This window comes from Panulirus ornatus, chromosome 20 (assembly GCF_036320965.1).
Source record: "Panulirus ornatus isolate Po-2019 chromosome 20, ASM3632096v1, whole genome shotgun sequence".
Classification (NCBI taxonomy): domain Eukaryota; kingdom Metazoa; phylum Arthropoda; class Malacostraca; order Decapoda; family Palinuridae; genus Panulirus; species Panulirus ornatus.
In genome coordinates this window covers 75,540,219-75,566,605 of record NC_092243.1, presented here as the reverse complement: position 1 = coordinate 75,566,605, position 26,387 = coordinate 75,540,219, and the positions used below count along the sequence as shown (strand labels likewise).

The following is a 26,387-nucleotide window of genomic DNA, read 5'->3' as shown; positions in this document are numbered from 1 at the left end:
ATCGTATCTTTCCTTTCCAACACCTTCTATTCTTTCCTTTTCTCTGGTGTCGCTTTCCATTCTTCTTCCGTTCCATACCACGAAAGAAAAGCATATTTTGTGTTACCTTTCCATAAATAAAAAGAGATCCATCCGTACTGCACAAGTTCGCTCGGCGGAAGAAACTGCGTTAAAATTAGCAAAACGATCTTTATCTATTCTTCTTTTTCCTCGCTGCAGATAGCGACCTGTGACTTGCGCCAGTGTGAGACCCGGAAAAATGGACGTCCCGACCGCGGTTGGGTTGTGCCTGTCAACAACGTTGCCCAAAATATTTACAGATGTCAGGAGTGATGTGTCACGCCTTGATCTGCAATCTAGGTCTTCACTAGTAGTATTTATACATAAGAGGTAAATGAATCAATAAATATATTCTTTCATCGTATCTGTTTGCTGTCTCCGAAGTCAAAGAGCCTTGCACCTGGGACATACGAACGCTGGCTATATTTTCTTACAACCAATCTCTACAGCTTCTATGAATACTGCACCGAAACCACAACTCACCACCCACAACCAAACGCCAGAAAACCCCATTCCATGGTTTATTGCATATTCCTTGGTTCAGGCCTTTGATATCAAGTCGCCCCCTCTGTATCACCTTGCTCCATTTCATCCTATCCCGCGCACTCCTCCCAGCCTCCTTAATGTTCAGGCCTCCATACTTCATCTCTCTCTCTCTCTCTCTCTCTCTCTCTCTCTCTCTCTCTCTCTCTCTCTCTCTCTCTCCCCCCTCCACTGTTGACACGTAGATCCCGACGGTGTATCTTCGCTCATCCTCTCTATGCGTCCAAAACATGGTAGCGCCGCCTGGTGAGCTCTCTCACTCATACTCTGCTCACTATCCCACCTCACGTTTCTATTCGTCGTTGGCCGCACGATCAACCCAGCTCACACCACGTCTTACTCTCACATCCACACAACACCGTTGGGGCTGTCAGACCTTCACACGTAACAACAACTGTTCTAACAGACGCTGAACTCTCCTTCCCCCCCACAGCGCACATGGGACCTCCGCTCCCTTTCCCACGTCCATTACTAGTTACATAAAGCACCTCGCTTACTTCAGGTATCCTCCCTTTTCAGAATTGCCCTCAAACTATCCTGCTTCACTCCCCTATACGATACTGCGTCAGGAACAAACATAGAAAAGGCCTCATTCGTTCGTGTCCATTCTCTCGTTGTAGCCTGCAACGCGCCGGCGTACCAGGCGATCTCATAGATCATTGCTTGGTCTGAGATGGAGAGCTTTATTTTTTGCTGTTGATGTCTCGTAGTCTAATGGATAGAGTACTAGTCTGCGAAGGAGGAGGACCTGGGTTCGATTCCTCGGGGCCCAAAGGCAATTCTATATATATAGTAAGGTGTATGGAAACAGTGAACAGCTTGTGGAGCTGTGTGCTGAAAAAGGACAGGTGACTTTGAAACCTGGTTTAAAAAGGACATAAAACAATTAGATGAGAGTAGATAACACGGTCAGCGGGTATCACTGGATTACATACTAACTGACAAGCATGCAAGAGAGAGTCTTTTGGATGTAAATGTGCTAAGATGGGTAGTTGACAGGATGTCTGATCATTACCTGGTACAGGCTAAGGTGAAGATTTGAAGAGGTTTTCGGAAGAGAAATTAGTACGAGTGAGGAAAGGGAGGAGAAAGTAAGTGAGCTTGGAATAGAGACTTGCATCAATGAATAGCAGGAAAGGCTGGGTGCAGAATGGCAAGTGGTGACAGTAAAAGAAGCTAGGAGAGTGGAACAAGTATGGAAGGGATTTAGGGAAGCAGTGCTGGCATGTGCGAGAGAAGTCTATAACATGCGGAAGGTCGGGGTTGGGCAGGTGAGAAAGGATTTACATTTGCTAGTGAAAGAGAAAAGAGAGATGTACGGGCGATACTTACAGGGAAGGATTGATTGGGAGGTGGACAAAAGAAAGCGGCAGGAGGTCAAGAGGAAGGTGCAGGGGCTGAAAAAGAGGGGAAATGAGAGTTGGTGTGAGCGAATATCAGTAAACTTCAGGGGATACAAGATGATTCAGATGAAAGTTGATAGTGTAAGGAAAACAAAAGAATAAATGGGAACATCGGTGAAAGGGGGTAAAAAGAGGAAGCGGTAACAGGTGGTGATGATATGAGGAGATAGGGTGAGTATTTTGAAAGAATGCTGAATGCGTTTGATGATAGGATGAGAGATGTAGAGAGTCATGGAGAGTGATTTCGTGGAGAGAGAAGAGGTGGTGAAAGCCTTGGGTAAGATAAAATGTGGCAAAGTGGCTGGAGTGGATGGCATTGCAGTTGGATTTCTTAAGAAAGCGGGTGACTGTGTAGTTGATTAGTTGGGATTTTTCTTCCACACGCTCATTAACGCACACAGGGGCTCATCCACCTTTTCCACCCTGTAACTTCTTTTCACTCCCACGGCTGCATCCTGTACCACGTCCACTCCTTGGTACCAAAAGCACTACATTTTCAAACGTTCTCCCCATCTGAACTGAATCTTAAGTCATTGTTTCATCCACTGTACCTCAATATCTTACTCTTGGTTACATCTATTCTCATCTTTCTTCTTTTATACTATATCCCAGATTCTTTAAACAGATTTTGGAGTTTCTCCTTAGAGTCTACCACTAGCGCCGCGTCATCCGGAAACAGCAACTGATTTGCCCTTCTCTCCATGTGCCTCAGCCTCAGTACAACGTGAGCCCGCTTCTCGCTCCAAGACCCTTGCAAACACCTTCCTTACCCTTCTGGTCATATGTAGACCAGACAAAGACGCTGGCATCAGGCATCCTTGACGGAGATCCACCCGTTCTGGTAACCACTCATCGCTTCTTTTCCTACTCGCACACACACCTTACTCTCACACCAATGCGAAATCAGGATTACTGCATTTAGTAACTTAACATATGGTGTATATCTATCAACCCTATCGTTCAACTTTCTCGAGACCCAGTAATGTCACGTACGGGGGTCCACACAATCAATGCCAGTCCAAAAAGCTACATTTCTCCTCCTCAGTCACGTCACCACCCTTTCAGTTATTACCCTCCCTTACTCCTTACCAGTTGCACTCAACAGACTTGTGCATTTATACAAGGGGACTATGTATGCACGTCACTCCTCAGATACCTCTTCATTGTATCGTATATACATACGCTAAATGGCATGGCCAAACGGGCAAAACACCGTAGACTCATTTCTTGAGAAAGTCAATAGCAAACCCATCCACTCCGGGCGCTTTACTGCACTCTGTCTCGCACAAAGCTTTTCCTGCCCTCCTCTATTGTCACCAAAAATCCTTCATCCTGCATGACGCATTGTCCTAAGTCCACCACATCCACCTCTTTGTAAGTTGATGTATTCGGTGGACCTTGAAAATATTCACTGTATCTCCTTTCCCTATCCTATTCTTACATATTCATCATCTGCTGCCACTTTCCTATCCACTCTGAACATTCTCACCCTTACAATTCATCTCTCCAAAGACATTCATCCTTTCCGAGATTCATCAATATTCTCTTTCTTTCCCCATCTCACAGCTGCTCTCTTTTTCATCCCTCGTTAATTTCTCCTGGTCTCCTGCAGCTCTCTCTCTCTCTCTCTCTCTCTCTCTCTCTCTCTCTCTCTCTCTCTCTCTCTCTCTCTCTCTCTCACTTTGTATTCCTCCCGAACACCGCCACCCATTCTTGCTTGCAGCTACTCTTCATACAATCTCCTTTCTGTTACGCTATCGATTCAACCTCCTTATTCCATCACTTTCTACCCTCTTTCGTACACCTTTCGACTGTCACATACAAATATCTTTTTTATGTTGAAGGTTCCAGTCACGGATAAAAGTCCACATCAAGGCCGGGACTTAATTGAAATGTAGAGAAATATGAAAGAAAAAAGAAAAAACAAGGTAAGCTATTTACGAATTTTTGGGGAAGTGAAAGACTTGTCTTTTTAAATATGCCAGGTCAGAGTTATTGGGAAAACATTAGAAGGTAGAGAGTTCCAAAGCTTCGACGTGTAGGAAAAGAAGCATATATCAAAACGGCCCACCCTTGAGTTGACGATGGCGACACAATAATCATGTGACGCAGCAGTTTGCCAAATAAAGCGTGGTCCAACTAGTGGTGGAGGTACACAAACAGTCGGCTCTTGGGAGCAAAAACCAAAGTAATACCTATAGAGGAGGGAAAGTGAACCAACATTGCGGCGTAGGGCAAGGGGGTCAAGTTTGGAAGTTAACCTGGGACAGTTTATAAGTTGGAAAGCTTTCGACTTTGTCAAGTGAGGATATAGAGCTAGAGAACCACCCCAAATGTGAGAGCAGTATTCCATACAAGGACGAATCAATCCTTTGTATAAAAGGAGTAACTGCTAAGAAGAGATGAAGTTTCAACATTTAAACAGGACACCCAGCTTCTTAAAGGCATACTAAGCTATTCCTGTAATGTAGAGTTTCCGAGAAAGAGTGAATGTTACAGTAATACCCACACGTTTAAGTCCCGCTGTCCAAAATGTCCTCCTATGATCTGATTTCATTTATTTCCACCATATGTCATTCTTCCTTCAATGTCTTGTAGTATTTATGCCTGAAGACTACTTTTCCAAGCTCTCTCACTCTCATCATCCTTCTCAAACTTACGCCAATGCTTCTGTTCCTAAACCCACCACAAATTCTTGCACTCGCGTCCACCATGAAGTGATCACACATCCCATCTGTCGCCCGTCTTAACACGATCACCCTCCAAGAATCTCTTCGCACACACCCATGATCTCCCATTGCCCCCCATCCCTACTCGTCCACGTATAAATGTGAGTGTATATATTTCTTTAACTCTCTCCCCATTTTTCGTTTACTCCAGGAATTCCATGCCCCCCCCCCCCCCCCCCTCGCCATTTACACCCCCTCAATTTCCACATCACCCACACTTGTATTCAGATCCCACGCGGCCACATTCGGTCTTTGGGATTAAAACAGCCACAGCACTCACCAAGTTCCCACCCACAATGCATTCCTTTCTTCATGACGCCTCTCTCTCTCTCTCTCTCTCTCTCTCTCTCTCTCTCTCTCTCTCTCTCTCTCTCTCCCTGGTGCATAAGCACAAACAATCACACCGCCCCTCAGTCTCACACTCACTCACACCCACATCAACCTTGACCTCAGTCCCTTACACCTCTTGAACACCGACTCACAACTCACTCACCAGTTGGAGGCTCAAATGTTGTTCTGTCCACTCACCTCGAGCCTGGGGCGTTCCTCCCTCACTATTACCGATATATTCTTCCCCCCCTCCCGCCAATTATCCATCGCGTTTGTTTCATTTAGAGACAGAACCCTAAAGGTTTTTACCCTCATCAAACCTATTACCAATTTCTCGTCTATTGTTAAATCAATGACCAATTTCTCCTCCCCTCTCGATCCTGGTTTACAACCAGGCACATTCAGACCTGGCCCCAGCCACAGCCATCGACGATATATCGTTATTCGGTTCCCTTCTTGTGTTATTTCTTATAAAAAGATAGATAGAATTCTTAGTACTCTCTCTCTCTCTCTCTCTCTCTCTCTCTCTCTCTCTCTCTCTCTCTGTAAGAGATACGCGAGACGTAAGGGGTTTTATTATCCCCTGTATTCATCACTAGCATCTCTGTTTATAGACAGAGGTTAGGTAAGGATAGAAAAGTGGATAGGAATAGTCATGAGGAGGGAAGGAAGCCGCCCGGGGGTCCAGCCCACAAGCGTTCGAATCCTGATAGTGGCAGTCGGTTCACAGTAAGCCCAAGCTGTTCGTCCTCCTCCAAGAAGTTGGTCGACGAATTGGAAACCTGACTTAGAATATATATATATATATATATATATATATATATATATATATATATATATATATATATATATATAGATAGATAGATAGATAGATAGATAGATAGATAGATAGATAGATAGATAGATAGAGAGAGAGAGAGAGAGAGAGAGAGAGAGAGAGAGAGAGAGAGAGAGAGAGACAGAGAGAGAGAGAGCCTTGGTTAGGGCTCTTGGTTGCCCGTGACGTCTCTCAGACAACATAAAAAAGAAATAAAAATTTCGAGAAGTTTCTTCTCCCCTAACCTCCCCCCTACCCCCACCCCCCTCCCCCATCGCCGCTCATTCCACAAGCTTCAACAAATAACTTTTTTTTAATAACCAGAATACCGGAAATAATTTGCCCGAATGTTGTTCTCAGCTCTTGTAGATATGTGTATGTGTGTGTGTGTGTGTGTGTGTGTGTGTGTGTGTGTGTGCTGCTGTGGTCTCGTGTCTCGCTAGGCGACCTCTGCTGTTGTTGTGGTCTCGTGTCTCGAGCTCTTTCAGGGGCAAGACGATAGGTGTGCTTGCGTCGTGACAAGTACGACCCTTGAACATAACGGAACGACCCTTGAACATAACAGAACGACCCTTGAACATAACAGTACGACCCTTGAGCGTAACAGTAAGACTCTTGAACAGAACGACCCTTGAGCGTAACAGCAGGACCCTTGAGCATGACGCTAGGACCTTTGGGCACAACAACTCGGGCAAACTCTATAGCTGTACATAACGCTAATCTGTTCATGAATCAAGTTAAAGAAAGCTTTAGTGCCACGCAGGGAAGACGTGGGTAGTATTCTGTCTACCCTATCCTCTGGGAAGGAGGAGGCTGGGGAATAAGTGAAGTAGCGTAAGGAAGTCAACCCCAGACTGATTTACGTCGATATGAAAGTGAACTACGAGAGATGGGCGACTTGCATCTGGTCAAGAGACGATGGTGGAGTGTTATGGTAGGAGCTGACTGAGAGGGTAATATGATAATGAAGGATATAATAAAGCATAGGATGCCCAGTGTTGTGAATGTCAATGGTGTACAGCTTGTGAACTTGTGTGGTGAAAAAGGACTAGTGACTGGGGAATACCTGGTTTAAGACAAGGTCGTGGGTGGGTGGGGGAGATGGCAAGTGGGCATTATTGGATCATGTACGACTTTCTGAAACTTAGAGAAGACTTTAGTATTCTTTCTTCGTTTTATTTCCTGTGTTATCATCACATCGTTTCAAATAAAGCTTTTGTCTATTTCTTAAACGTTTTCCTTGACTACTTTTCACACTGTAAAGCTGAATACTGCTATACACTGACACGCAAAATGAAAGGAGAAATACACCTTCAGGTCTTTGAACCGAGGAAACACGGCACCTTAGAGGGAACACAGCACATTAGAAGAAACACAGCACCTTATGGAAACACGGCACCGTAGAGGAAACACAGTACATTAGAGGAAACACGGCACCTTAGAGGAAAGACGGAGGGAGCCGAATTCGTAATTTGTGGCAACATCTTTAAATGCGATCTTATATGTTTACGGAGGAAAGACTACACCCGAATGAACGGGGAGCTGCGTATTTTGGCAGCCTCCTTTGTGCATCTATACGTGCGTTATTGTACATATGAATAAGAAATAAACAAAGCCCATATGGAGCAGACCCATTCCCCCTCTGTAATTACTTTTCGGAGTATCAGTTGCAGAAGTCGTAATGCACGGAGTATACTTGACAAATCTTCAGAGATACAGACAGCTGCACTGCAATGAAATTATATGATTGCTATATCTGGATCTTGCTCAGATATCGGAAGTAATGAAATCTTAGCCGAATACGTAATTTCAGGGTACACTGTTCCAGAGTACACTTATCTTAATGATTTGGGGTAATAAAGCAGGCAGCGGTGTCCTCCTCTCTGTCTGATGTCAATCTCGTAGTGAGAAAGGTGATAATATCGACTTCATTTCCGTGAAAATTGAAAATAGAATTCAAAGGAAAGAACCGTAAAACTAGCACTCACAGACACTAGACGTAGATGAAAGACATAATGATCAACGAGTTGAAATTTGCAACGAGTACGATTCTACACAGTGGCAGATTTTGACAGAACGGTATCTTGAGTGGGGGGGAATTCCTTTTCAGTAGATGCGGGTGCGAACTCTACTTAGATATGCATGACGTAATCCCGATCCAGTTAACTGGGAACCTCACTCGCGATCATGAGAACTTATAAGATTTAGTTGTAGCTAAAAAAAGGATCTCGTGAATAACACTGAAGCTGAAGAAAAGTTTGGGACGGGTGAAAAGTGAGACATCTCCTCTGAAGCAACCAACGACACCAGTCGCAGAATTAAACTTGAAAGTAACAAAAAAAAAAAAAAGCTAGATTCCAGAACCTCAATCTTTGGTGATCTTCTCATTGCTCTTGACAGGCTAATTGGCGATGATATCTTCAATGAAAATTATACGAACGTAGATTGGAAATGCTTCAGTAAAACTTTCGAAGCAGCAGAGGGAACACACACGTGACAACTTATTGTGATAGAACGATGAAATATAGAAGTGTCTCAAGTCTAAGAAAAAAAAGAAAGTTGCATATAAGAAATTCAAAGACACCAGTAAGGAATATAGTTGAATAAACGGTACAAACGTACATTGAGGAACTGTGAGACTCATGCATCAAAGTGAATGTTAGGATGAAGTGACATGGTTGAAAATAACAAAAGAAACCTTAAGGAGTTCTATAGTTATGTTGGAAGCAAGTCATTATCATTACCCAGTCAACTGCTCCTTTATCTAAAGAAAACGGTGACGTGTTTCAAAACAATGAAGTTACGGCAAAGATTTAAAGAATACCGTGACGTGTTTCAAGACAAAGATGTTATGGCAAAGATTCTGAATGATAATATTTTTGCATCTGTTTTGACAACCGAAGACACAACTCACGTCCCTAATCCAGTTCCACAGCTAAGAAAGGAAAACGATCTGCGACACATTGACTTAAAAGACGAGGATATACTATCAACGCTGAATACAATGAAATCAAAACATAAAAGGCGAGTCTTGATGTAAGGTTTATCCAAACACGATGAATGAGGCGAAAACGAAATAGTTAAGCTCTTGACCGTTTTTTTTTTCTTTATAAAAGGATTACTTGCCGCGAGGAATGTTCCAGAGAAATGTACTTTTCCCAATATAACTCCGATATATTCCATGAAGATGGTATACCAGTAAGTCACTGCCTGGATATTATCGTCCAGTTAGTTTCACATCTGTATCTAGTAACCTTAGGATAACCGTCCTTTGAGACAAATGTATAAATCATTCAGTGGACCACAGCTTGATAAACGATTCTCAGCGTGGCTTTCGACGCAATCACTCACGTCTGAGAAATTCGATCTATGTCTTTGATGATGTGATCAAACAGTATGATGACAAGTGTTGCAGTTACACAAAGGAATTCAAACAGCAACAGACCAATGGGTCCTTTCGAGGCGGTGTGTGTGATGGTGGAACATACCAGAAACTCACAGAATAGTGTGGTAAAGGTTAGAAGGTATACGGATGAGTCTATGACAACCTGCAGATTGCCATTTTCACTAAGGTGCAAATAATGAAAGTCGTGGCCTTGAACCGAAGTATCTGTAAAGTCTTTTTTTCAACGTATCTATTGCACTGCTTTTAATCACTCTACTTGGTAAATCGTTCCATATGTTAACAGTCCTCCTGAGGAAAAGGTACTTCGCCTCATTCGAGGTAAATCGCTTGGCCACAAGTTTGTATCCATTAATGAGGGTGAAATAAAAAGAATCCAGTCTTAGGTAACTTGTTAGATCAAGATCATCAAAGCCTTTGATCGCTTTGAATACTTGTATTTGATCACCTCTTAACCCTCTCTTCTCTAAGCGAAATATATCATGCCGTTTTAATTTCATCTCGTAAAATTTGTTTCCCAGTTCGGGAATCGTCTTGGTAGCTCGACAATGTACTCTCTCCATTCTGTCTATATCTTTTTGCAGGTAGGGTGACCAAAATTGAATGCACTATTCAAGATGAATTTTCATGAGTAAGGATGATTTCCCAGGACTTATAATTCGAAGGCAGTGCCTATGAAACTAAGAATTTTGTTCGCTTTTTTCACTGTTTCTATACAATGCTGACTTGCTTTTAGGCCACTAGAGACTATTACACCCAAATCTTTTTCCTCGTTCACCTTTTGCAATTCAATATGATTCAAACTGAAGCTTGCCATTTCGTTTTTACTACCAATATGTAAAACTTTGCATTTTTCGATGTTAAAATTCATTGGCCTCTCATGAGTCCATTCCACCAGTGTGTGTCTATGTTAGTCTGAAGGTGTAGATGCTCATTCCCAGTTTTGCATCATCAACGAATTCTGATATCTTGCAATGCAGCCCATCATCAATATCATTAATATATATGAGAAAGAGAACTGGTCCCAAGGTTGATCCTTGTGGCACTCCACTTAGCATGAATGAAGATAAAACTTGTCAATTATGGTGTATCAGTTCCTCTCATCCTAGTGGGTTCCCAGACATGTTGGTATTGGATATTTTCCAGTATACAATCTAGAAATTTGTGTCTCTATGAATCACTGTCAACATGAGAAACCAAATTCCCTCAGTCTATCTTTTCAGTGTTGAGATCCTCATTATCGGTGGTTTACCACCATCCCTAATGAGCATTTCACCGCTTCATGTACCATTATCAGTCTTCCTTTATTAATATTATCCATAACGATGAAATTATTTAGATGACTGTGCAATGATAATACCACTGTGCGCTTCCATACTGTTAACATTCCCATTCTGCATAGTGTGAATGGGCCATCTTCCGCTATTTCTCGACACTTGAGGCTCTCTCTAGCTGAGAGAGCTAATCCTCCCGCTTCTTTACCTTCCTTTTCTTTCATTGCTACCATGCACCTCTCTGGGCAGAGGAGAGGAAGACTTCTCTTTCGCAAGCTTAGTTTCCATGACTCCATTGATATCAGGCGCACTTTCCCTTATACGATCCTTGAATTCCCGCGTCTCAACCGCTATCAAATCATCAATATTTGAATGCATTACTTTCAGTCTAATCCAACCATCTGCTAACACTCCTGCCTCCTGTTTTCTCTGTCTTGTAACTGAACACTTTGCTCTTCTTTCTTCTTTCCTTTGATTTGTCGCATTTGATGAATGTCCTACAGAATTCCACCATCCCTACATGATGTTCTAGGTTTTCTAAAGTACTTCCTGGCTTGATGACTCCAAGTCAAACGTAACCATTACTGGTCGACTCGTAACGTTTTGGTTATGTTTATCAATTCTCCTCCTTTCTTCTGTCATGGAAATCACAATTAGCAGTCCCATAGCGTCCACCAGTATTGTAGTACTTGAATATGTGTGTGTGTGTGTGTGTGTGTGTGTGTGTGTGTGCGTGTGTGTGTGTGTGTGTTAGGAAAGAAAGGAAATACAAAAGATGGTCTTCCGCGGTTCTGAATTCCTCATCTGGAAACTGAATTTCCTCGAGAAGATCTGGTAGGGAGAGGGAGAGCGGGCAGGAATGCCTCTCCCGGAGTGTGAGAGGAGAGATAGGAGGGAGGAAGGTCGTGGACTCTTCTCTAACAGTATATGAGAAAGGGAGTGCCTGGGAAGTTCCACCTCAAGTTTGGAAGGATGGACTTAATCTCCAAGCTTTGAACCCACGCGGATTTAGAAATGTCCCCCACATACCATTGTTCTCTCTCTCTCTCTCTCTCTCTCTCTCTCTCTCTCTCTCTCTCTCTCTCTCTCTCAACACCTCTGGATCCGTTTTCCTACGTCCAGTCCTCCACATAATAACCGTACAATCTCGTCGCTCCCCCTCCTCCTCCCGCAACACCATTAGTTAATCTACCACCCCCTCCTAACGTCTCCATCTTAGCTGCACCTACCACCTCCTCCCTGCTCCGGCTGCCCACGCTTAACGCCGCCAGTGTTTGGCACTTCAGTACCTCTGGCTGGAGTAGCTTACGAGAATTCCCCTTTATTTTTTTTCCAGGTGATGTCTGCCTCCGCCGAACACACACACACACACACACACACACACACACACACACACACACAGAGCCAGGGTTATCACTGCAGGAAGGAAGGTATCAATTCCCTCTTCCTTCAAGACTGCCTCCTCGTCTCCCAGTCCCTGGCTCAACATTTCTGTCTCCGGGGCCCCACTGGGGCGAGGGATCTTGGCATATCGAACCTGCGGGAGCTTTCCTTTCTTTGACTCACATTCAGCCTCTCCCTCTCCACCAGAAATCATGGCAGACTTATGTTACCTGTGAGGTTAAGTGTTCCTCTAATCAAAGGATATGTGACAACTCCTCCTCCTCTTCCTTCGCCCCCCCCCCCCTCCCTCTCTCTCTCTCTCTCTCCTTCTGCCAAGGGAATCTGTAACAGCGTCTAATGAACTGCCCTTCCTTCGCTCGTCCGTCCTCACGACACTGCAATACTCTCTTCTAACGTCAAAGCAAAAATCTTCGGCTCTCTCTCTCTCTCTCTCTCTCTCTCTCTCTCTCTCTCTCTCTCTCTCTCTCTCTCTCTGCACCGCATCACACGATTAATAGTTGCGACCTTAAGTTCCTTCCTTACACGACCTAATTGGCGGACTCCTTACCGGCTTCTGTTTGACACAAACGGCTACTACCTGTCCTATCTAAAAAAGTTTGGTTTACCCACGTCCTCCAAATCCCTCACAATATTCCTTTTCTCTTATACTGACTTTTCTGCATCTTTTTTTTTTTTTCATTCTATTTGCGCTTCATTTAAGGCCTGGCTTCGAAGGGGATTCTTATTCGTGGCCGGAGTCTACGGCATAGCAATGAAAGGAATCTACCAGAGTCTGAGAGTAAGGTTAGGAGGGACGGCCCTGGGACCTAAGTGTGAGGGGGAGGCAAGGCCAGGGAAGCACCTCCCCAAGTGTGAGGGGATCATGCCGCATGAGGACGATCATGGGTCACAGTTACAGTTGGGGCGTCGCTGAGGAGATATGAGGTGGCTGATGACAGACTCGAATGAAAGGATTTCTACGCAATTATTAAATTAGCTTTCCTGAAGTGCGTAATGGCTGACCTGCTCAAGCTTACAGTGAACGCTGGCGATGTGGGTAAGGAGGTGGCTGGAGACCTGACGTCATGTTAAAGATGGACAACAGAGGACCCGTGTTGGCTCACGTCTAAGGTTGTCTGTTTTGAACTTTGAAGGAGGCGGTGTTGTGGAGACTAACGGCACCTACATACGAGTCTGAATAACTAATGGTTACAAGAACAAGTTATAAGGTAATGAGTGATAAAGACAGAAGAGGCAAGGAGGGGACAACTGTAACTTAAAACTAGAGTTATTGAAGTATAGAACCAGCCTGGTTTATTCACCTGCTCATAAACGATGAGGTTGATCATATATGGATATCCAGATGAGAGAAGTGCAAGGGTTATAAAGAAAGGAACAGGATAGAAGAGCCTGATGATGAATTTGAATTAGGACGAGAAGTCGAGGTCTCCAGAAAGGATCCACCAAAACTACTGAAAGAGCAAACTTTTAGTACTTATGAATGAGAAAGGAATGAATAGATGGAGGTCTACAATGGAACGTAACAAAACAAAAGGCAATACGAGTATCCGATATTAAGTTGTTTCCCTGAAGCTGGCAAAAAAGTCCCTAATTAGTACTAGATTCTATAACTTGTTTTCCGAAATCGAGACGAGGTGGAGCTGGACGTCTATAATTAGACACGGAAGAAAAAATATATAGCCTTTTTTCCTTCTGAAATGAGATGTATGTTAGCAAGACTTTTAGGAGTTGGATGAGAAAGAGAAGAAACAACTTTCTACAAGTTTGCAGAAGGTTGGAGGTAACTCTTGTACAGTTTCTTTGGTTAGCTGCGTCGGTATGGGCAACTTGAATGCCCTCCTAAACAAAACCATCGTAGGAGTGAAGTCAGTGGTTGGTGAGATGACAGTAACTAGAGGAGTAACACTACTACTGCAGCAGGAGTTATGGGAGTGTGTGATTTAGTGTAAAGAAGATAACTGTAGATTAATGACGGTAAAACTGAAATTAGATAGCGAGAGATGGGCGAATTAGTGCTTATGCAACTAACCAAGAGAGGAAAGACCATCAGAAGCAAGTGTTTAGGGAGCAGTTGAGTGAATTTGTGAGGAGATTTGAGGTAAGACTGGGTATCAGTGATGGATGGCTTAAATGCGAAGGTGAATAATGTGGCAGCTGAGGATATAAATGGGAACATGGCGTGCTATTGAATGGAAATGGTGAACAGCTTTTGGAATTGTGTCCTGAAAAAGGTCTGGTGACTGGGGATTCCTCTTAAAAAGAGGGACATACACAAGTATACGTATGTGAGTGGGATGGGAATTATTGGATTACACATGATCTGATGTAGATGTAAATGTCCAGAGAAGGGCAGATGATGGGATGTGTGGTCACCATTGTAAAAAAGGAAATAATGTCAGTGGGGAAAGAGTGACGAGAGTGAGTGAGTTTAGAAAAGAGATTTGTGCGAAGAAACACCAGGAGAAATTGAGTGTAGAATGGCAAAAGGTGAGAGCAAACGAAGAGAGGGAAGTGGATGAGGAATGGAAGGTATTCAGGGAAGCAGTGATGGCATGTGCAAGAGATGCATGTGGTATGCGAAAGGTGGGCAGACTAGAAAGAGTAGTGAGTGATGGGATGAATAAATAAAGATGCTAGTGAAACATGAGAGATGGAGACAGGACAGTAAAGCAGAGGGTTTTCTCCCAGCCACTACTATAGATGGAGACAGGACAGTAAAACAGAAGACTCCTCCCCACCTATCACTTGTATTTTTGATTTCTAAAAGTTGGAACAGATGAAGGAGCCATGTGAGGAGCACTCATCCTCCCCGAAAGTTCAGGCTGGGTGTCTGAATGTGTCTGGATGCAAGTTAGATGAGAAGAGAGAGATAGGTAGTGTGTTTGAGCACAGAGAAAAGAGAAGATTGGTTTTTGGAATGTCTTTGGGATAAAGTCATGGTTTGGTGTTAGAGCGACAGCTGAAGAAGGATTTGCACTACTGATGAAGCAAGAGTTATGGAAATAGGTGAAAGAGCAAAAGAGAGTGAGCCCTAGATTAATGTGGGTAAAACTGTGAGTGAATGACGAGAGGTGGAAGATCATTAGTGCTTCTGCAGCTGAATGGAATGTGTCGGCAATATCAATGCAGAGGACTGAGTATTAGTGATGGAAAACTTGAAGTGGATGATGTAAGACTGGAGGGTATAACCAGGAAGCATAAAGTATCCGACGTTGTGAGTAAGAATGGCGAACAGCTTGTGGACCCTGTGTGCTGAAAAAGGAAAGATGATTGCGAATACCTGGTCTAAGATGAGGGATATACATAAGCACACATGGGTGAGTAGGAGTGCTGGTAAGGGGACATTACTCAATTATAGATAACTGATAGGCGTTGAAAAGAGAGGATTTACAAGTAAATGAGTTGAGAGGGACAGCTGTTGAGATGCCTGATTATTACCTGGAAGAGGCGAGGTGAACATTTGTAATGGCTTTAAGAAAAAGAAAACGATATGCGTGGCAAGAGGGCAGTGAAAATGTATTAGCTTGGAAAAGTGGCTTCTGAGAAGAGATGCCACGAGTGATTAAGCGTAGAATGGTAGAGGATGAATGTGAATAAAGCTAGAGAGTGGATGAGGAAGGAGATGTGTTAAGGAAAGCGATGCTTACAAGTGCGATAGAAACATGTTCATGTGGGAGGCAGACTGGTGAGAAAGGGTAGTGAGTGGGGGGATGAAAGAGGTAAGTTTCTAGCATTAGAGAAACAATTGGTGTTTGGGCGTTATTTAAAGAGAAGAAGTGCAAGTGATTGGGAGATGTACCTAAGAAAGTGGCAGGAGGTCAAGAGGTGTTGAAAAAGAGGGCAAGTGAGAATTGGGCTGAGGAAATATCAGCATATTCAGAGAGAAAATGTTTTGGAAACAGGTTAATAATGTGAAAAAAATATGGGAACAATTGGAAAAATCTGCGAAATGGTTAATGGGAGGCAGTTATAGGTACAAATGAAGCGAAGCGGAGATGGAGCGACTGTTTCGAGGGATTTTTAGATCTGTTCGATGATAAGGTAACAGATGTGGGATGTTCCGGATGCGGAGGTATACGAAATGAACTGGTCAGGGAAAGTGGTTTAGTGGCAACAACAGAGGAGGTGACAGCCTTGTGTATGATGATATCCAACAAAGCGGCAGGAGTGGATGGGATAGCAATTGTGCGGATGGCTCATAGAAAGGTGCCTGAAGATTGGCGGAATGCCAGTATCGTACCACTGTCTAAAGGCAATGGGGACAAAAGTTTATGTCCAAGAATACAGAGGTATAAGTCTATTGATTGGTGCTGGTAAGTTGCTTGGGAGAGTGTTGACCGAGATGGTGGTAGCTTGCACAGAGTTTTAGACTGAGGAGGATAATGTGGCTTCAGAAATGGTAGATGTGTGGATCAAGTGATTGCTTTAAAGAAAGTGTACGAGAAATACTCAAGAGAAACAGTAGGATCTGCATGTGGCTTTCAAAGCTCTGGAGACAGCATGCGATAGGGTTGATAGAAATGCTCCGTGGAAGGTGTTGCGAATATATGGTGTTGGAGGAGAGCTGCTAGAAGCAGTGAAGAGTTTTCATCAAGAAATTAAAGCATGTTTGAGAGACGAAAGAGAGGAGAGTTTGGTTCTAGGTGAGGGTGGGACTGCATCTGGAGTGTGTGGTCACCATGAGTGTTTAATGTGCTTATGGATGACTTGGCGAGGGAGGTGAATGCAAGGGTCTTGGAGAGTGAAGGAGGTACGCAGTTTGATGGGGGTGGAGGGGCCTGGGAGATGAGCCAGCAGTTGTTTGCTGATGACACAGTACCGGTGGCAGATTCGAGTGAGAAACTGCAGAAGCTGACGTCCGAGTTTGTAAGTGTGTGAAAGGAGAAAGTTGAAGCAAACGTGAATAAAGCAAAGTTATCAGGGTTAGCAGTGAAGAGGGATATGTTGTTTGGAGAGAACTTGGAAGAAGTGAAGTGTTTTATCTACCTGGGAATAGATATGGAATGAATGGAAGCATGGGAGCTGAAGTAAGTCACTAGGTGGAGGGTTGGGGAATAGGTTCTCGTTGCATTGAGAGTGTGTGGAAGGAGAATTCACTGTCTTTAAGGGTACAGATGGGTATGTTTGATGATATAGTAGTCCCGTTGGCACTGAATGGATGCAAAGGGCGGGCCTTGAAAAATGTGAAGTGGGTGGATATTTTGAAAATAAAATGTTTGAGGACGATAACTGGTGTGAGGTAATCTGATCCAGTGAGAAATGATAAGGTAAGAGAGAGGTGTGTTAATAACAGGAGTAAGTACAAGAGAGTTGAGAGAGTTGAGTGTGCTGATATGGTTTGGACATATGGAGAGGATGAGTGAGGAGAGGTTGACCAAGATGTGGAGGGAACAAGGAAAAGCGTGAAACCAAGGAGGCGGTGGAAAGATGGAGTGAGAGATATGAAGGATCGGAGCCTGATCAACCAAGAAGGTGTGAGGCGTGCAAGGGATAAAGCGAATTGGAGCGATTCGGTATACAGGGAACGACGTGCTTTCAGTGGGCTGAACCAGGGCATATGAAGCAGAGAAAAGGATGCAGGTGGTAGTGAACCACAAAACTGGGAAATGCAACTAACTGTATGTTGGCAAGATTTTTTTTTCAGTGCAGAAGCGCACTGAGAACTTGACTGCCACATTCCCTTCCCTGGCCTAAGTCGCTGCTTTTTCTTTCGATCTCACACACTGGATTTATGGAATATCATTAGTAAATACACTCACTTATAACACATGAAAAAACAACTCGCTCAAATTTCTGATCCAAATCTACGATTTCATACAAAGCTTAAAGAAATCGTACAGAAAACTGTGTCTATAACGATGAACCGGCACGATGCCCTGGTCAAGGAAGTCTTAACGATTCCCAGGTTCCCTTTGACCTCCATCAAAGGACTGGGATCTACCAGCACTGATCTTAGACCGCATTCTTTATCTCTCTATTTCTGTAACAGTTACTATCTCGTATCCAGTCTTCTTCACCTTATCAGTGAAGGAAAGCTGGGCAAGGCTGCCATTCTACTCGACCATCGATCTCTCATTATAATCAACGCCTCGGCTCTAAGAGCAGTGTTTGTGTTGACTAGAATGAAAACACATATTGCTTCTCCTAAGTGATATAGAGCCTCCAAACCTCGACGCCATCCGGCTCAGAATTATTCCACCCTTAGAAAAAAAAGCTTTACCTTTCGTACACTTTCCCTCCACGTCCTCCAACCACGTAAAGGTCTTTGACTATGTCGCCTCCCTACCACCAAGTGTTACTCTCTCCATATCCACACACACACACACTGAGATCCTCTTCGCAGACGATCTCAATGTACAACATGAACATTGGCTTGGTTCTGATGGTGATGATCCTGTTGGGTCTGATTCTCTTTCTTTATTCCTCCACCTTCTCCTCCCACCACCCTTCTTCCCTCTCCTCCCATCATCCCTCCTTCCTTCTTAACGATCCGAGACGAACAAATAAGACATCCAATGTGAGTTCCTGGTCACTATGACTGTCACTCCTGTAACACAAGTATCTTTACTTTCTTTCCTCTGAATCCTGTCACTCCTCGTCTTTGATAAAACCATTCCTTTTCTCGCACTGAACCTGTTGATGCGGAATGCAGGAGCAGAAATCCGTTTACTTTCAACAGTGTCTAAGCTCACTTTGTATCTATATCTTCTGAATCCTACTCCATTCCTACCACCAGCTAAAGAAAAAAATAAACTACAACCACCCCTGAAACAGCTAAAGTGTATTGATATCCTCCACTGTGTCTTGGAACTTCTCACACTGTAGTGATCATCTCGATATGCGTTTCCCAAAAACCCCGGGATGTAGTGTATAAGTTTTTTCTGGACTCCCGTGGTGTATAGCAGTTAACGTTCCTGACTGTGACGCACTCACGGGGCCACCCAGGATTGAGCAGGGCATAGGTTCGAATCCAGTTTGCGGCAATCGATCCAGTCAACCTAACTGTTTACCCACCTCTAAGGGTTGGTCGATGAAATGTGCGTGTGTGTGTGTGTGTGTGTGTGTGTGTGTGTGTGTGTGTGCGCGCGCGCGCGCGCGTGCATAAAAATCACAGGAAAATCAAATAAGATAATTCCCAAGTGCACTTTCGTGCAATAATCACATCGTCAGGTACTCGATTCATCGACAAGACTCTTTCGAATGAACAGCTATGGTGAAGTGCAAACCGACTCCCGCGATTTGGATTCGACCCGTGCCAGCCCCATGCATGTGTCAGAGTCAGCAACACCAACCACTACACCACGGAAGCCCACACGACTCTGCTTCTCTTCATAATGCGGGTGTGAAGGAAAGTACGCAAGACATGATGAGAGACCAACATCTCTTCCTTCAACAGATAAAGCTGTAAATGTTTTCGCAAACTAATCCCTGTGGTATGTTTCCTTCATTTCATTCTGTTGATGATGATGATGACGACGTTGATGATGATAGTGATGGTATTAGCAATGAAAATGATACAAGTAATGATGATGATAATAGTAATGATAACAGTAATGATGGCGTCAGTAATGATGATGATAATGGTACTAATGATGATGATAGTAATAGTGATGATGGTAATAGTGATGATGATGATGATGATAGTAATGATAATGATGATGGTAATAATAATGATGGTAATAATAATGATGAAGGATGGTGATGAGGCTCATAGTAATAAAGATTGTTACACTGTACTAATGACTGATTTTCTCTAGTACTGGAATTAAGTCGGGATATTAAGCATATACCCTTAAAACACATACACCACACACATATAAATATAAACACACACACATACGCAAAAAAGAAAAACAAGAATGCTTTATCAAAACCACAAAAAAGTTTATATATATATATATATATATATATATATATATATATATATATATATATATATATATATATATATGAAAATTGAATTTTTCATGGCCACCAACTGAAGTAACAACTTTCCCAAACGGCAAATCAATACCAACAACCCAGGTTGTAAAATGCATCCCAGGGGAAGAAATAATGACATACATAAATATTAATTAATACAATTCACATGAATAATTATCAAAATGAAAAACAAAAATGGAAATATCAATTAATGGAAAGAAAATGGAAATATTAATGATGCTGAAAGAGAGAAAATGGTGAATGAAAGCGGGGTTGGTTTAATGTAGACTCACCTGTTGTACATCAATACATCTGGTTTCCATATTTTATATGGCGGGATCCTGAGGTCCTTAACTCCTCCATAGTCAGACTCATTCCATCGTAGGTTCACGTCCTTCCACTCCTGGTGGGTGGAGGGGGAGGGGGGTGTTGTGTGGGTGGAGGAGGAGGGGAAGGGGAGGGCGTGGTATGAGAACTCTGCTAATCCTGAGAGAGTTATATGTTTTATGTATATTTATATATATAGATATTATGTATATATATATATTCAAGATTATAGACTATATAACACTTATATAACATCAGTCAGTATACCATTGTCGCGTCCAGGATGCAAAGAGACTAAGAGTAATAAAGTATATTGACCTTACGAACTCACTATATATAAAGTCGCCCTAGGGGGGAACTCTTTAGCTCACAAACATACAAAAATGTATATGAGAGAGAGAGAGAGAGAAAAAAAAAACAACTTTGTCATCTGGACTGAATATTATTATTTTGGCTTTGTGTTCTTACAGGAGTTCTGACAGAGGCATGCATCTTATGACCTCCAGTGTTGAGCTAAACTGCTTGCTGGACCGAAGGATGGATGAGTGGGGGTGAAAAAAAGAAATGAAATAAATATAGCACTACTTAAAATAGTAAGCATCTGAAACATCTCTTGTCTTAAGTGAGAATTGAATTCTTTACTATGTATGTCTTGGTGAGAATTAGTACGAGAGTTACGGAGTTATGAGAATGTTAAAAAAAATAAAAAAAAATAAAGGGGAGGTCATCCATCTTTCTATTGCCATGGCTGATAGCATCAAGCAACTAGCTACACGTGTCGCCGTCAGATAGTTTCCCCCTGGGAGTGAAGACTCTACTGACAAACAGCAACTTATCAAGCCTACGACAAAGCAATAAATCTAATATCTGCATTTTGCCAAAGCTGCAATACTCAGTCTAGATTCTTGGGGAAACCCGATTAGCTTATTTAATCTCGATAAAGTGTATTATTAAAATACTTAATTAGCATTCTGTTAGTGACGATAAATGTGTGTTTGAAACAATTAGTATATTAATTTAATATTGCATGCACAATGCTTTATATTAGAAGCCTTTTTGTAGTACAACGAGATATTCGTGAATCATGGAAGTATAGGGTATTGATCACAGAAAACTGAAGTTTCAGAGTCAAAGAAAACGTTGGAAATATTACCTTGGAGGATAAACTAAGTTGTTTTGGTTCAGGATTTCCCCGTGTTTTTATTATTATTATTCTTTTGCTCTTTCCTTCATTTAGAACATTTAGATGTGTAATATTAGAATTCTTTAATTCAAGCATAAGGGAGAAATTTTATTGAGCATTTATGAATAATAGTTTGCTTATTTAGTGTACAACTTTATTTATCCTCACTTTGTTAAGTTAAAGATATTAATAACTTACCAATTTTAACCATGTGTTTGTTATTAGGAGCTGATTCTTCTCATCCTTAAAGCAATAAAAAGAAAACATATTGTAATAACGATTTCATTTCCCCAATGACTGCCACTACACACTGAAACAGGGACGCCAAAGCAAGAAAAATGAGGAAAGAAAAGGGAAAGAAATCGGACTAAGAGAGAATATATCTAGCAAGACCGCATTCCTCATTTTTCTCTGCATACACAAAAGTACATTGAGGCTGCCTGTCATTTTGGGCAAACTCCAAGACAAACGGGACCATAAACAGCCTGCCCAAGATTGACAGTATACGAGACACACGCTCGCCTGCCCAACAGGCAACCTCCCCCCACGCCAAGACTTCAACATTTATGACACAAAACTACTAAATTGTACTGTAGGTCCAAACGTAACATCATCAAGTTAACGTTAAATCACATTTATTATATAGATATAAATTCTTGGATATAAAGATTATGAGTTAATAAATGTATGTAATATTACATAAAATTATCGTAATGAGATTTTCTCTTAACATTTCTGCTGAAGATGTAGTGTGGGGGTTGTAGTTGCTGGGTTGGAGGGACGGGCGTGGTAGCTCAGAGAAAGTTAGTTATGGTGAGCACACATAGTATGGCCGCGTGTCCGGGGCACACCCAGAAAACTTACCATATTCAACCATACGTTTGTAGTTAGGATTTGGTTCTTTTCATCCTAAAACAAGAAAACATGTCTAGACTAGTAATTAAAGCTTCGGGAAAAAGACAAAAAATAAAAAAAGGTCATTAGTAATTGTTATGCTAATGGCTTTAACTAATAAGCAACATTTGTTGAGTAGGGAAAGTGGTTTAGTCTCATCCAACTTAGAAGATGATCATCTTATTTTACACAAGGGCAAAAAGGATGTGGGACTTTTGGCTTGGCTTCACACTGGGTGATGATTACTTACTAAGTTGTCCTGAACATATTCTGAGGTTCTTAACAAATCATGTAGGAACTACTGGAATATGTAGAAGAGGAGAGAGATATGTGAACCCGCACACACACACATACATACGAAGACACATATATACATTAAAGAAAGATAAAGAGATCTAAAAAGGTGTATATATATATATATATATATATATATATATATATATATATATATATATATATATATATATATATATATATATATCGTTAGAGAACTTAAAGGAATCAGAATTGTGCGACTGTTAATCCTGCGCACGAAGTAAAGAAAATGTAAAGTGTAGCAGCTTGGGTTTTGCTGTTCATATTGAGAATCCGCTTTGCTGCAGCAGATTCAATCGGTAAGATGATATATGTATATACATATATATATATATATATATATATATATATATATATATATATATATATATATATATATATATATACACGACCCCAGGAGCCCTTCTAGAGTCTTGTGTGACCTGGTCACTAACTTGTGTCCTCATCAACGGACGGGAAGGAGTAGACTCAAGTTTGTACATCCAGATGTCTATATTCTTCCTATTCCTGCGTGATACATCTATACATCTTTTCATATATATATATATATATATATATATATATATATATATATATATATATATATATATATATATATATATATATACACACTCATTCATTTGCACAAGACAACAAGAGAACGGTTGCAAGCGAATGTCGCATTTCTTCGCGTTTTCCTTGGGCAACGTCGCTGACGCGGGAAACGGCGATATGATATGAATATAGGTGTGTGTGTGTGTGTGTGTGTGTGTGTGTGTGTACATTTCACATATTTCTTCGACGTTTCCCACGTTTCTGCTGTACTGTCAGAGATGAAAAAGAAAAGGCCACATTCGATCACACTCAGTCTCTAGCTGTCATGTGTAATGCACCGGAACCATAGCTTCCTATCCACATCCAGGCCCCACAGAACTTTCCATGGTTTACCCCAGACGCTTCACATACCCTGGTTCAGTCCATTGACAGCACGTCGACCCCGGTATACCACATCGTTCCAATTCACTCTATCCCGTACACGCCTTTCATCCTCCTGCATTTCCACTCCGTCCTTCCACTTCCAATAGGGCCACCCCCGTCTCCTCCTTGTTCTCCCTACTTCTGACAAATATATCATTTTTGTCGACCTCTCCTCTTTCATTCCCTCCGGATGTCCAGACCATTCCATCTCTTCACATCACCACTACCTGTTACCATTTCCCCATTTAGCCCCTTTATCGTTGCTCCTATTTGTTCTCTCTCTCTCTCTCTCTCTCTCTCTCTCTCTCTCTCTCTCTCTCTCTCTCTCTCTCTCTCTCTCTCTCTCTCTCGCAGAATCAACGTCTTTCCAAAACATCTCATTTTCCCTGAAGCTTTCTAATGCTCGCTCATCCGAACTCTCGTTTGTTTTCTTTTTGAGACCGTGCGTCTTCCACTTGACCTCACGCCGCTTTCTCTTGTACATCTCCCAATCATCTGTACTCCTTCCTTGTAAGTACCAGTAGCACATATAACTCTCTTCTCTTTCACTAGCAACTTTGCTTAGACATCCCATCACTCAATACCCTTTCTCACGTGCCCACCTCCCACTATCAGCATGCTAACACTTCCCTCGCACATTTAGCACTGCTTTCTAAAATACCTCTCATTCTGCACTAACTCTCCTAGCTTCGTTTACTCTCATCTTTTGCCATTCTACACTCTCTTCTGGTATTTCTTCACATACTCTTACAACTCTCTTATCACTTACATCAAATCTTCTTCAAACCTCTGCAAATCCTCACCCTTGTCCCGCACCGGGTAATGATCGTACGTTCCACAAGCTACCTCTCACAGCACATTCACATCCGTAAGTCTTTCTTTTACACGCCGATCTGTTAGCATCTAATCCAATAATGCCCTATTGCTATTTTTCCTACTCAAACATGTATACATATGTATATACCTCTTTTTAAACCAAGTATTCCCAATCACCATTCCTTTTTCAGAATACAACAAAAAAAGGTGTGTGTGCGATTAGAAAGAGGACGGTGAGCTATTCAAGCTGAGGCTCTGCGGCAGGGGAGAGTGATGTCGCCATGGCTATGTAATCTGTTTATGGATGGGGTGGTGAGGGAGGAAAATGCAAGAGTTTTGAGGAGAGGGGCAGGTATGCAGGTCTGTTTGCGGTGAGGGAGGGGAGGGGAGGGGAGGGGCGGTTCTGGAATGTGGGTCCGTTGTTCTTTGCAGATGATATTGCTGGTGGAATATTCGAGAGAGAGAAACTGTAGAAGCTGGTGTGAGGGTTTGGGAGTGTGTGTGTGAAGGGAGAAAGTTGAGAGTTTATGTGAAGATAAGCAATTGTTTTAGGTTTAGGAGTGGAGAGAAAAAGGTCATTTGGAGTTTGAGTTTGAATGGAGAGAATTTAAAGGGAATGAAGTGTTGTACATGCCTGGGAGTGGACTGGGCAGCTAATGTCAAGTGATGAATCATGCTGTGGGTGAGGGGACACAGGTCCTTCACGCACTGAGGAATGTGTGGGCAGAGAGGTCCCTATCTGTGAGGGCAAGGATGGACATGTCTGATGGTATAGCAGTACCGTCGGTGTTGTATGGATGAGATGCGTGGGTCCAAGATGAACGATATACGGAAGTGGGTGAATGAGACGGGAATGAAATGTCTAAAGGCAATAAATAGTGCGAAGAGAGTTCATTCAATAAGAAATAATAGGGTGAAAGAGAGGTGTAGTGGTAAGAGGAATGATGTATGGGAGAGCTGAAGAGGGTGTGCTGCAATGGTTTGGACGGATGGAGAGGATGAGTGAGGAGAGAGTAAGTAAGAAGGTATACATGTCAGAAGTGGAGAGAACGTGGAAAAGCTGGAAACCAAGGAGGTGGTAGAAGGATGGAGCGGAAGATGCTCTGTGTGTTTGGCGTCTCAGTATACAGGATGATATGAGATGTGCGTGGAATACAGCAAACCGAAGCGATGTGGTAGACACGGGGCAACGAGATGTCAGTAGGGGTGAACCAGGGTGTATAAAGTGGTCGGGGTTAGTCACGAAAAAGGTCTGTAGGGCCTGGTTGTGGATTGGAGCAGTGGTTTCAGTGCATTGTACATGACAGCTAGAGACTGGATGTGAGAGAGCGGGGTCATTTCTTCGTTTATTCCTGGCGCTACATCGGTAACGCGGGAAATGGCAAACAAGTGTGTTTTATATATATATATATATATATATATATATATATATATATATATATATATATATATATATATGTGTGTGTGTGTGTGTGTGTGTGTGTGTGTGTGTGTGTTTTATATCATCTTATCTTTTATCAATACATAGTGTATTATTTGTATATAGTTACATCTCCGGTATTTGTTCCTCTGATGTGATATTTATACGGCACTATATTTCTAGTACAAGTCTGGATGTATATACATGTGTTTTCTGTGTATATTTATGTCTCCATAATTTCGTTAGAGTTGTGTTTAGTTTTATGTTAGGTATTCTGTTTGTTTTGTGCGTTTGTATGTCTCTTTTTTTTTGGGGGGGGCTCGTATTTATATACGTCCGTTTGTATGTATATATATAAAGAAAGAGAGAGAGAGAGAGAGAGAGAGAGAGAGAGAGAGAGAGAGAGAGAGAGAGAGATGAACTGAAAGTGAGAGGCACACAAACAGCCAGAAAAACATACACAAACAGAATATGCATGAAACAAAACGACACCCGTCATAATACAGTAAGAAATGTATATACACACACACACACACACACACTACGTTCATTCATGTAGGGATAAACTTTCCTCAAACATATACTTACA

At 42.2% G+C, this 26,387-nt stretch overlaps 1 protein-coding gene across 23 annotated transcripts in view; it reads right to left on the bottom strand.

Moving 5' to 3' along the window:
- LOC139756152 (neuronal acetylcholine receptor subunit alpha-7-like) overlaps window positions 1-26,387 on the bottom strand; it is a 586,121-nt gene that overhangs the window by 170,390 nt on the left and 389,344 nt on the right. For 16 of the 23 annotated variants that reach the window (XM_071675320.1, XM_071675306.1, XM_071675305.1 and 13 more), the window contains exons 3-4: window positions 21,595-21,639; window positions 20,180-20,289 (exon numbers count right to left, since the gene is read on the bottom strand). In XM_071675320.1, coding sequence (XP_071531421.1) covers window positions 20,180-20,289; window positions 21,595-21,639 — 155 coding nt within the window. Of the gene's footprint in view, window positions 1-20,179; window positions 20,290-21,594; window positions 21,640-22,260; window positions 22,306-26,387 lie in introns of all 23 variants that reach the window. The other 7 variants (XM_071675307.1, XM_071675319.1, XM_071675318.1 and 4 more) reach the window with 1 other exon arrangement.